This window comes from Salvelinus alpinus, chromosome 1 (genome assembly GCF_045679555.1).
Source record: "Salvelinus alpinus chromosome 1, SLU_Salpinus.1, whole genome shotgun sequence".
NCBI lineage: Eukaryota > Metazoa > Chordata > Actinopteri > Salmoniformes > Salmonidae > Salvelinus > Salvelinus alpinus.
This window is the reverse complement of record NC_092086.1, coordinates 70290456-70303435: the sequence shown is the minus strand read 5'-3', so window position 1 is coordinate 70303435 and position 12980 is coordinate 70290456. Positions and strand designations below refer to the sequence as shown.

At 45.0% G+C, this 12980-nt stretch overlaps 1 protein-coding gene across 23 annotated transcripts in view; it reads right to left on the bottom strand.

Annotated features, from left to right (window-relative positions):
• LOC139584342 (phosphatidylinositol-binding clathrin assembly protein-like) overlaps positions 1-12980 on the bottom strand; it is a 57560-nt gene that overhangs the window by 2515 nt on the left and 42065 nt on the right. For 9 of the 23 annotated variants that reach the window (XM_071416174.1, XM_071416094.1, XM_071416062.1 and 6 more), the window contains 9 exons: positions 12729-12809; positions 12384-12476; positions 10688-10807; positions 10461-10491; positions 10253-10352; positions 9890-9913; positions 3886-3945; positions 2128-2232; positions 886-989 (listed from right to left, as the gene is read on the bottom strand). In XM_071416174.1, coding sequence (XP_071272275.1) covers positions 897-989; positions 2128-2232; positions 3886-3945; positions 9890-9913; positions 10253-10352; positions 10461-10491; positions 10688-10807; positions 12384-12476; positions 12729-12809 — 707 coding nt within the window. In that variant the 3' untranslated portion in view covers positions 886-896. Of the gene's footprint in view, positions 1-885; positions 990-2127; positions 2233-3885; positions 3946-9889; positions 9914-10252; positions 10353-10456; positions 10492-10687; positions 10808-12383; positions 12477-12728; positions 12810-12980 lie in introns of those variants that run through there. The other 14 variants (XM_071416141.1, XM_071416184.1, XM_071416207.1 and 11 more) reach the window with 8 other exon arrangements.

The following is a 12980-nucleotide window of genomic DNA, read 5'->3' as shown; positions in this document are numbered from 1 at the left end:
CTAATTCGTATAATGCATGTCATAAGATGCCCAGCACTTAGCCTCCTCAATGCTCTCTCCCCACCCACAAAATTTCAGTCACATTTTACACCATGTAAACAACTAGCTTGCCTGCTCTATTAAGTTATTTAATGAGCTAAATGTAAACAACAACAAAAACTTGATTTCACAGGCTAAAAATAAGAACAATATAAACCAGTACTTTGAGGGGTTTGAACCAGTTCAGAACATTATTTTGCTGGTCAGAACAGTGGAACAAAATGAAGTGGTTCTGTTCAGAACAAATCGATTGGAATATAATTTTGGTTCCACCCCTGGTTTGAAGCTTGAATTGCAGCATGATAAACAAACATAGGGCTGAAGTCCACTCTAGAGAAAATAAACATTTAGCAGAATTGTCACAGAATTATCTCAAAGGGCTCCATTTTGTAAGCATAGACGAGTGTCAAAAGTACCCATATTAGTGGTGACATTTATTTTAACGGTCAACTTCCACAAGAGGCTGCTGATAATTTATGCACATGCATGTAAATGTTTGATGCACACCAATGTGGCTTTGTTTTCAAAATAAATGTCTCAGCTTATGAAGTGATGCGGTCTGTTAACAGCGCTGCTTTCATTACGTCGTCAAAATGTCACATGGGCCAATGTACTTTTCGAAAAGTGTTGTTTCGCAGTCTAGGTCAGACTTCCGTGCAGACATGCAAGGCAACGGAGCAAGCGACATCTTACAGGTGGTTGAGTGATTATGAAGGGAAAGACTGGGCCATTCAGCTTTGAAGCACAAATAATGATCAAACCCTAGAGACATTGGTGTGTTGGCAAGCGGAGCAGAAGTGTGCAGATATAAGCATGCAGCGCACACACACACAGGACATGTTGTACCTAAAGAGGTTCTACAAGAAATCCTTGAGAGAGAGTTGTGCAAAGGGGTCCTTTCCTGGTGCTCTGAGAGGACTCTGACTGGAAGGACTAGAAGCTGACGAGGGCTAGTTCAGAGAGAGAATGACAGGGTGAGGGGAATCGAGGAACGGCTAGAGGGAAATTACAAACAAGAGGGGAGAACCTAGCTACAGATATAAAGGGAGCGGAATGGAGAGAACAGGTTCAGGTCCAGAGTGTAGTGCCCTAACACGGTCAGTGTGGAGGTAAAACCTTACAGCAGATAAATCGTGTCAGAAAAAAATACACGCTTCACAAGATATATTCTCCTAAGGCAGCTACCGTTCTGATTTAGAGCCTACTGAAGAGATGAAAGGAGGATGAGGGTGTTATATCCTATTCTAAATACTATGTTGACATGCCAGGCATCATTCAGAATAATAGCTAAAATGGTACGAGGGTGAATGAAAGCTCATTCTGAATAGAAGTCCCAAAGCGCAGAATTCCTATTGACCTCCAGAATATAATTCCTTCAGTCACTTGCCACATTAAACCATTTACCAGTGATATATGAAATAACCATGTGTATATTACAATACCACTTTTATGGAGAATGAGTTGTGGGGCTGGACAATGCATCCTGCAGATAGATTTTTCATACAGACAACAGGCATACCACCTCAGAGGGTGTTGAAGTTGGCCACAGTCAAACTTCATTCTATTGCAAAAGGCAGTAGAAAGCATGGTTGGGCTCAAATCCATTTCAACTCAGCAAGTAAACTGAAATAAACTTGCCAAATTGCAATGGAATCGACTCCATTCTGAAAGATACTAGTTTGAGGACGTGAACAATCTAACCAGGCTCCTCCGAGGGCAGGGAGAGTTTGTAAACGCTCCGGGGGGGGGGGTGAAGTTTCCCCAAGGTACAGATCAAGGATCAGCTTCCCCTAAACTTAAAGCGGAGATCCGCATTAGGGCGAAACAGCTGAGAATCCAGCAACGTAATATATGATCAATTCTAGTACATACTCTGCTGTTCTATCGCACATGCATTGATGTCAGAAGGAATAAAAACAGTGTTTGAAATAATGTACATGGCAGTTTCACTGCAACGGATTCCTACTTTAGGGCGTAAAATACTAAACTAACCCAAGATCAGCGTCTACGGGGCAACATCACCCTACTGCTTGGCATCTGTTCAGAGAAAAGCTACCAGGGAAGGGAGTAGAATGGAGAGTCCAGTACCTGTGCTCCTGGGGCCGAGCCAAAGGGGTTGGCCGGCCTCATGACTGGTTGGCTGTACATCATAGTGGGCTGGGTCATCATGCCCATGGAACCCATCTGGGGAGGCTGAAGGAAGACAAAGAAAAAATGAAATTGTGAAAATCAAAACGTCATGAAAGTTCTGCGTGCACCAAATTCTTTACTGCTGAAGAAATGGTGATAACATGAGCAATTCTGTCAATTATTTCAGCGATATATGACGGGTTACATGGTAGTACGACGTCTCAGTTCAAGCACAGTCGAGTTAACAGAACAAAATCATTGTACATGTTGTCCTCGGCTGATTTGACACTGGTTACTGATTAACTATAGTTCAAATATAGCTCCATAATGAGACACGAGCACTGGGATGTAAAAGTTAATGGCTGAATCAGCTCGTCTTGATGCATATCAACAGCTTGCTTTGTCAATCATTACAAGATGACATCCATTACAATGTCTTGGTCATTTTTCCATTTGATTCGTCATGGACCTTTTTGCTAGTCTGTGGGTGTAGAAATGAATACCTGTTTTTGCGAACATACAGTGTCACAAATTGGTCCTAGTGTCACATTTTTCAAAAGCCTAACATAACATATTCCCCACCAAGATTCCCTTCCCGATAGAATTTAGAACCCCAGGAAACAGGGTCATGTTCATAACCGCACGCAATGGAAAACTTTTGCAACAGAAAACGAAAATGTGCATTTCTTATTGGACATTAAGGTTTTTCACCAGCAATTTCTAATAACCCATCCAACCGCAAATATAGAAAATGTGCTATAGGCTACAGTCAAAGACTGCAGAACAAAAACATTTTTTACCCCTTTTTCCTCCCCAATTTCGTGGTATCCAATTGGTAGTAGTTACAGTCTTGTCTCATCTCTGCAACCCCCGTACGGACTCGGGAGAGGCGAAGGTCGAGAGCCATGAGTCCTCGGAAACACAACCCAACCTAGCCGCACTGCTTCTTGACAACGCACATCCAACCCGGAAGCCAGCCGCACCAACAGGAGTCGCTAGTGCGCGATGAGACAAGGATATCCCTGCCGGACAAACCTTCCCGGACGACGCTGGGCCAATTGTGCGTCGCCCCACGGGCCTCCCGGTCCCGGGCGGCTGCGACAGAGCCTGGGCTCGAACCCAGAATCTCTGGTGGCACAGCTAGCACTGCGATGCAGTGCCTTAGACCACTGCGCCACCCGGGAGGCCGGCAGAATTTTTTTGTTTTGCCATTTAAATATATTTTTCTGCTTATAATTTGTACAGAGTTTATGCTGGTGAAATTTAACATTTTGATCATTGCAAGGAGTTGGCCCTATGGCTTCATTGAAAGCACAGGGTTGGGTGCCTTTGCATCGGAAGATCTATAGTCATAAAATGTCAAATAGGGCTGATCTAGGATCAGGCCCCCTCCTGTCCATTCCTTATAATCTAAAAAGGCAAAACTGATCCTACATTGAGATGTTTTATGAACCCGGGCCCTGGAGTGAACCAGAGGCAAATGTATAATCTTTATTTTTTTTTATAAGTAAACCCAGCAAACAATTGTTATTGATTCAAAGTAAAAGTGGAATTCTCTTTGTCAGCTAAAAATAAGGTTCATAAACATAATTAATGTACTGAGGGAGGCATTCACAAAGCTCCAGAAGTCAGATATGGTTGCACATTCTCAGAAAGATTGAGGCATGGCTGCAATAGCTTGAAAAGAAGATCCACCCCCCCAAAAAAAATACTTACCATTCCATATGCCATCATTCCCGTCGGCGTCGTTGCAGGGAAGGCCATGACAGATGGTGCCTGAGATGACAAGCAAAGATGGTCACTCACAATAAACCAGGACACTCCGTCACTTTTACCCAAAGTTAGCATATAACCAATTGTAAATAATGACCGTTTTATATTCATGTTTATTTAGTTCATTAATCACTTTTGCAAAACAGGTGCAAATGCTTAGTCATTTTGGTCCGTATAGTTCCCTCCTCTCCAGAAACAACCCACCTGAACAAAGTTGTCTTTGTTCATCTCTCAGACAAGCTACAATTGTCTCATTCACATGCAACACTTCAGTCTCATTGCCTGCCTGCTTCCACTTTGGCAAGACTAATGGCACATCTGGGAAACATTTGGCATGCCTGTCCTTATTCCCCCTAGTTTATCCTTAGTGTGTGTTAGGGTGAGAGAGAGAGAGCGAGAGAGCCCTGAAGCAAGAAGCTGTTACTTGCAGGTGCAGAGCTGCTCTTCTGAAAAATACAGAGGGGGGCTTTTATAGAGAAACTACTAGACTCTCAAACAGCCCTCAGAGTAGTAACAAACCCCGATTTGTTTCAACATCACAGGCCTTTCAGTTGAATGAAAAGGCACCCTCGGGAAGGAAATATTTCATTAGCAAATCAACCCATTGAAAAACGGACAGAATGAACAAGTGGACGTATATAAAACATAAATGTGGGTTTCATTACATACTCAGCACTTGTTTCGATAGTCCAACAACCATTTTTCAACTTCTCACATTCATCACAAATGCTTTGCATAAAAGCATACTCGGCAGACAATATAGGCCATGCAAAACGATTGCAGACATTTGCTTGAATAGGAAAATATGGAGGTAATTATCAGGTTCCGGAGAAGCTCACTCTCTGCTACTGCACCTCTGCAATAGTCATCATAGCCCAGCACCTTCTGACATTTCACAACAACACTAAAACATAAACATAAACATAAAGATAATTGTGTAGTCTAGAGTAATTGTCAAGGTTACCTAGCCAGTTAGAGGTTACCTAGCCAGCTACACTTTCAAACAAAGTCAACAACGCAGCCACTGCTAGCTAGCCTATTTCACCAGCCAGCAGTACTATATCATTTTAGTCAATAAGATTTTTTGCAACGTAAGCTTAACTTTCTGAACATTCGAGACGTGTAGTCCACTTGTCATTCCAATCTCCTTTGCATTAGCGTAGCCTCTTCTGTAGCCTGTCAACTATGTGTCTGTCTATCCCTGTTCTCTCCTCTCTGCACAGACCATACAAACGCTTCACACCGCGTGGCCGCTGCTACTCTAACCTGGTGGTCCCAGCGCGCACGACCCACGTGGAGTTCCAGGTCTCAGGCAGCCTCTGGAACTGCCGATCTGCGGCCAACAAGGCAGAGTTCATCTCAGCCTATGCTTCCCTCCAGTCCCTCGACTTCTTGGCACTGACGGAAACATGGATTACCACTGATAACACTGCTACTCCTACTGCTCTCTCCTCGTCTGCCCACGTGTTCTCGCACACCCCGAGAGCTTCTGGTCAGCGGGGTGGTGGCACTGGGATCCTCATCTCTCCCAAGTGGACATTCTCTCTTTCTCCCCTGACCCATCTGTCTATCGCCTCCTTTGAATTCCATGCTGTCACAGTTACCAGCCCTTTCAAGCTTAACATCCTTATCATTTATCGCCCTCCAGGTTCCCTTGGAGAGTTCATCAATGAGCTTGACGCCCTGATAAGTTCCTTTCCTGAGGATGGCTCACCTCTCACAGTTCTGGGTGACTTTAACCTCCCCACGTCTACCTTTGACTCATTCCTCTCTGCCTCCTTCTTTCCACTCCTCTCCTCTTTTGACCTCACCCTCTCACCTTCCCCCCCTACTCACAAGGCAGGCAATACGCTTGACCTCATCTTTACTAGATGCTGTTCTTCCACTAATCTCATTGCAACTCCCCTCCAAGTCTCCGACCACTACCTTGTATCCTTTTCCCTCTCGCTCTCATCCAACACTTCCCACACTGCCCCTACTCGGATGGTATCGCGCCGTCCCAACCTTCGCTCTCTCTCCCCCGCTACTCTCTCCTCTTCCATCCTATCATCTCTTCCCTCTGCTCAAACCTTCTCCAACCTATCTCCTGATTCTGCCTCCTCAACCCTCCTCTCCTCCCTTTCTGCATCCTTTGACTCTCTATGTCCCCTATCCTCCAGGCCGGCTCGGTCCTCCCCTCCTGCTCCGTGGCTCGACGACTCATTGCGAGCTCACAGAACAGGGCTCCGGGCAGCCGAGCGGAAATGGAGGAAAACTCGCCTCCCTGCGGACCTGGCATCCTTTCACTCCCTCCTCTCTACATTCTCCTCTTCTGTCTCTGCTGCTAAAGCCAATTTCTACCACTCTAAATTCCAAGCATCTGCCTCTAACCCTAGGAAGCTCTTTGCCACCTTCTCCTCCCTCCTGAATCCTCCTCCCCCTCCTCCCTCTCTGCTGATGACTTCGTCAACCATTTTGAAAAGAAGGTCGACGACATCCGATCCTCGTTTGCTAAGTCAAACGACACCGCTGGTTCTGCTCACACTGCCCTACCCTGTGCTTTGACCTCTTTCTCCCCTCTCTCTCCAGATGAAATCTCGCGTCTTGTGACGGCCGGCCGCCCAACAACCTGCCCGCTTGACCCTATCCCCTCCTCTCTTCTCCAGACCATTTCCGGAGACCTTCTCCCTTACCTCACCTCGCTCATCAACTCATCCTTGACCGCTGGCTACGTCCCTTCCGTCTTCAAGAGAGCGAGAGTTGCACCCCTTCTGAAAAAACCTACACTCGATCCCTCCGATGTCAACAACTACAGACCAGTATCCCTTCTTTCTTTTCTCTCCAAAACTCTTGAACGTGCCGTCCTTGGCCAGCTCTCCTGCTATCTCTCTCAGAATGACCTTCTTGATCCAAATCAGTCAGGTTTCAAGACTAGTCATTCAACTGAGACTGCTCTTCTCTGTGTCACGGAGGCGCTCCGCACTGCTAAAGCTAACTCTCTCTCCTCTGCTCTCATCCTTCTAGACCTATCGGCTGCCTTTGATACTGTGAACCATCAGATCCTCCTCTCCACCCTCTCCGAGCTGGGCATCTCCGGCGCGGCCCACGCTTGGATTGCGTCCTACCTGACAGGTCGCTCCTACCAGGTGGCGTGGCGAGAATCTGTCTCCGCACCACGTGCTCTCACCACTGGTGTCCCCCAGGGCTCTGTTCTAGGCCCTCTCCTATTCTCGCTATACACCAAGTCACTTGGCTCTGTCATATCCTCACATGGTCTCTCCTATCATTGCTATGCAGACGACACACAATTAATCTTCTCCTTTCCCCCCTCTGATAACCAGGTGGTGAATCGCATCTCTGCATGTCTGGCAGACATATCAGTGTGGATGACGGATCACCACCTCAAGCTGAACCTCGGCAAGACGGAGCTGCTCTTCCTCCCGGGGAAGGACTGCCCGTTCCATGATCTCGCCATCACGGTTGACAACTCCATTGTGTCCTCCTCCCAGAGTGCTAAGAACCTTGGCGTGATCCTGGACAACACCCTGTCGTTCTCAACTAACATCAAGGCGGTGACCCGTTCCTGTAGGTTCATGCTCTACAACATTCGCAGAGTACGACCCTGCCTCACGCAGGAAGCGGCGCAGGTCCTAATCCAGGCACTTGTCATCTCCCGTCTGGATTACTGCAACTCGCTGTTGGCTGGGCTCCCTGCCTGTGCCATTAAACCCCTACAACTCATCCAGAACGCCGCAGCCCGTCTGGTGTTCAACTTTCCCAAGTTCTCTCACGTCACCCCGCTCCTCCGCTCTCTCCACTGGCTTCCAGTTGAAGCTCGCATCCGCTACAAGACCATGGTGCTTGCCTACGGAGCTGTGAGGGGAACGGCACCTCCGTACCTTCAGGCTCTGATCAGGCCCTACACCCAAACAAGGGCACTGCGTTCATCCACCTCTGGCCTGCTCGCCTCCCTACCTCTGAGGAAGTACAGTTCCCGCTCAGCCCAGTCAAAACTGTTCGCTGCTCTGGCACCCCAATGGTGGAACAAACTCCCTCACGACGCCAGGTCAGCGGAGTCAATCACCACCTTCCGGAGACACCTGAAACCCCACCTCTTTAAGGAATACCTAGGATAGGATAAAGTAATCCTTCTAACCCCCCCCCTTAAAAGAGTTAGATGCACTATTGTAAAGTGGTTGTTCCACTGGATATCATAAGGTGAATGCACCAATTTGTAAGTCGCTCTGGATAAGAGCGTCTGCTAAATGACTTAAATGTAATGTAAATGTAAAACACAATGTTGAGAATTTAGGCCAGGGAGTCCACTGTGGAAGCTTAAACCCTGGAACTTGTCCAGGGTGAGGTGAAAAAAAACAAGTTAAATGTTGCTTAAAACATTATTTTAAGTATTTGCGTTTTGGAATCCCGTTTTGATCATGTAGCCCAAAAGGTTAACATCTTAATCAAACATAATGCTTACAAATATTGGTGTAGGGCAGTTTGTTTTTTTGGATGTCAAGTATCAGGGAGACGGAACATCCAAACATCCAACAAGACAGCAAAAAAATGTAAATCTGTATTTCCATTCAAAACAAAGGCCGCTTTTAACGGCTTGGAAGGTGATCGTCATTATTCTTGGTGACCAACGTAACTACCGTAATGATTTTCTTTTTGGTGATCGATTTTACTACCATTAATAACCTTCCACTGAATTATCAGTTAGAATGTGGAAAATCTTAACTCCGGGTTTTCACCAGATACAATTTCTAATGCCCAAACAGAAAGCAGTCATTTTCAATGAAAGGGAGGTGAAGTGCAGAGACTTTTGACGATGCCATCAGAACTTTATGCAAATCATGAGCAGTCGCTTTGCGATAATAACCAAACATGCTGTTTTGCACACTGTTCAGAAGAAACAAGGGAAAAATAATCATAATAATAAATAAAAATTGAAGAGATGCCTTACGGTAAAGTGATATCTGGGTAAAACATAGCATAAAGCGTGTTAGTTGTAGATCATGCAGCTACCCAAGATGTTACCTCAGTTTCTTGTCCATCCACCCATTGGCCTCGACAGTATCAATAGACAAAGATACCATGGTCTTTCGGCATATTTCCATAACAGTTGTCACTTGATAATAGCTGACTAGGCTTTTGTTGTCGTTGTAAGAATGCTTATTTAACATTCTTATGGAAACACCATACCCACTCACAAACCATTGAAACTTTTTTGGAAACCCTTCACTTGAACCTTCAGTCATGAGCTTGGAGAACACCGTCTTAATAATGACATTTGAAAGTGTTGTGAACAGGCGAGATCAGCTTATGGAAACAGGTCTTGCTAACTTTTACCGAGTTGGAGTGGTCTAGTGGTTAACACCACCACCCTCAAAACATACAAGGGCACACAGTAGCAAAAGGGGTGTTCCTGTTGTAGAAATTCAGATAGTTACAAAATGTTTCACCCTACTAAACCCCGTTGTCATGTTATGACTGTCATGGTGTCACAACAGTTATGTCCTTATTATACAGGTAGTATGTGACCCTTAATGCAGGCTCAGAGTAAGGTGTGACCAGAAGTTCAATAAAAAAGACAAGACTATTAAATCAAATGAATAATATTTTTTTTTTTAAATATGTACAGTAGGTGTAACGACGGTCCATGGATGTATTCTTATAGTCTAGAGACATGTCGTTAGACCTAGTATAAACCAGCCTTTGGAGAACAAAGGGCTGAGCTGAGGAGGAGAGGTCAGTCATGACAGATCATGCTGTGGCATCGGTGTTAGATTGAGGTCAGCAGGTCGTAAGGCGCCCACGGGGCAGACCGCAGGGCGGGTGATGAGTGACCCGGGCCTCTTGGCCCACAAGTCAGAGAGAAGGCGTGGCTGGGTGAATGTGTGGGGTTAATACCAGGCATGCCAGCTTTGGTCAAAGAGCAGGAAATGGTACGACCATTGAAACTTACGTATTGTGGGAAATGCATTCCGTTCTGTATTTTTTCCCCCAGGAGAACAATTATACAATGCAGCAGACATTTGAGACAGAGATTAGAAGATATTGAAACAACAAAAAATACACGTTCAGTTAACACAGTAAAAACAAAAACACACTAACAAAGGCAGTTGGTGCTTTCTGTCCATATGATCCGTATGCACCAGGAACTTAAACCAAGCAGCGTTTGGGTTGGTTAAACAATTCCAAAAGCAGATGAGGAAATGGCACATTTCCTTTCATAAATTGTATAATTTATATTGATCAATGCAATCGATTTTTGTGATCAGAACTTTGAAAACTATAAATAATTAAGACAAATACCGAACAAACTTACCATGGTGGCAGGGTTCCATGTGGTAGAGGGAGCAGTCTTTGGTTGCCAATTGTTTCCACCCGTCAACTTCTTCTCACCAGGCTGACTCCAATGAATATCACTAAATAAAGAAAATGGAAATGTTAATTATTTTTCTTTTAACTGCCACATCAGTATGGGGGAAAAATAGAAAAAATTGATTCCAGTTTAGTTAACATAGCATTCTTACTTTTTTGCCACGCCATTGCCAATTCCCAAATCTGAAAAGGAAAGAGAATGCATTGACAGTTGAGTGCATAGAGCCACTGACTTGACAATGTCCAACAGAGCTGGCACGTGACACGTCATCTGGAAGCTGGTCTGCTAAAAATGTTGAGTATTCATCAATAGCATATGCAGTTGACCATTACAGTAGAGTAGGAGAAAGGCCTAAGGAGCACGTTAAATGATACATACTGCCCACAAGGTTGGCCAAGGACGAGTCCAGGTCGTCGGACACCAGCTTCCCAGGCTGCTGCCCGCTGGGGATTAGCCCCTGGCCGGACAAGGAGGCCACTGTGGGTTTGAGGATGCCACCTAAAACATTGTTTTAAAAGTAAAGGGGGCAGGGGGAAAAAAGGAGGTAGTAAAGGAACGCCAGACAACACACAACACCAGAGACGAGACAGGTAAGAGGAAATGGTTAACGTGAGCGAAATGGGAAGCGGGTGTCGCATGTGAAAATGACATTTCTGGTGGTCCGGGACTAAGGAGTGTGTAGTCAACTCACCCAGTCATGCATGTGCCATGCAAAAGCCAAGGCCCAAAGTGTGTGTTCACCCAACGGACAAGGGAGAGAAACAAAAACAACGGTGAGGTCGTGAGCGAAGCGCCCCAAAAACCACACATTACATACGTGTACATTCTCCCCTCTTCACTAACACTTTATTGAGCACCAACGGGCCCTTCGCTGACAAATGCTCCCATCGGTGACGTGCTTATTGACGTCATAGGCACAACTACTCAGGGGCAGTAGTCTATATTAAGAGAGATTGAAATAGTGCCAATACTCATTTCCTAAGCTCTTCCATTTTCCTTAAAGATCATGCAAGGTTAGACAATGTGAAAGGAATAAAATGACTAGATGGACTTTAAAGGAATACTACACAAAAAAAACGTAAAAATCATGCATTTTAAATCCTATGATGGATCATGGAATGTTTTTGCTTTCTATAAAGTGCTTTATCTTGAAAACATGCTAAAAAAAAAAAGTGTGTGGGGGGGGGGGGGGTTTATTAACAGCAGAAAAATTGACAAAGTACTAAAATATGTTTTTTGAATGTAGTATTCATTTAAAAAGAGACACTTTAAAGGAATACTGTGCTAAATGCATCATACTGGCTGTATTTTGAAAGTTGTACATCTTAAAAACTTGATTGCTTACATGCAAAACATTCTGGGACTATATCAACAACGGAATAATGAAACAAATACCAAAACATAGTTTTTGGGTAGTTTTCCTTTTAAGTGTTATGTTACAGTGTGATGCTGAGGAAAGCACTACCCTGAGTCTTTGGGTTCTATTCATGACAAACTGCCATGTTGCAGGCCCCAGCAGTGCAAGAGTTCAAGTGTTCACTAAAGAAGCTCAAAGGCACCAGAGCAGACCTGAAACCCACCATGTCTCGAATGACAGACAGGTAACTGAAAATAGTGCATATGAATCCCCAAGGGAAGTCTGTGCTTTCCCATCTCCCAAAATATAAAAATAAGATCAAATGAATGCTTCTTTTGGAACACTTCAAAGCAAATCATTCATGCCCATATTTCATGGTGGTAAATTTTCTCAATCATTGACCAAGCACTCACTGCAAGTCATTTCCAAAACATCCAATCCCCAAGCACTGCGATGGCCCATGAGGTGAGTTGCCCCCAGTGGGCAGCAGAGGATGTGGTGCCCATGGGAGAAGCATTATGTTGCCCCTAGACACTGTTCTAAGTTCAGCTTTGTGATTCCCCTCTGATGGTTAAGGTTAGAAGAGGGTAAGCTGATCCTAGAGATGTGCCGAAGGGTAACTTTTATGTGAAGCGAGGGAACACTTCAAAGCAAATCATTCATGCCCATATTTCATGGTGGTAAATTGGGAGAGGTAGGGGGATAAGTGATCTTTACCAGCCGAGTCCACGTTGTTGCCAAACACAGAGTCAAAGTCGACATTAAGGCCTCTCGCGGTCTGAGGCTGCAGGGTGGGAGATGCTGAGAACCCTGGGTTAGAGGAAACAGAAGAGGGTTGGGGGCTGATATTAGTTGAGGCATTAATCAAGCCATTAAGCTTTATGGTGCAAAATGGAAGTCATTTCTTTCACTTGTTAACTTAAGTAGGATGGTTCCACCATCTTCAGCCATCTTGCAGAAACCCTTCTTGTCCAGTCAAATCTATTCTGTACACCCAAGTTCTCTTTTCAGACCAGAGATAAGACAAGGAGACAGTAGGAATGGCAAGCCCCAAGTACTTACCTCCAAATAGACCAGCTACAGCAGGGGGCTCAGATTGAAAGAGAGGGGTGGTAGGGTAAGATGCTGGCCCACAGAAGGAGTCTGACACACAACCAGAGGCAAGCAGGAAGGATGGACAGCAAAGAGAGGCAGTTTTAGAAGGCACGTTGAGAAACAAGATTAGAAATGAAGAAAAACAAATGAAAAGTATAGCTCCAGAAAAGTGGCACAAGAAGATGGTCAAAATGGAAAAGTAAAATCTAGCAGAGCAGT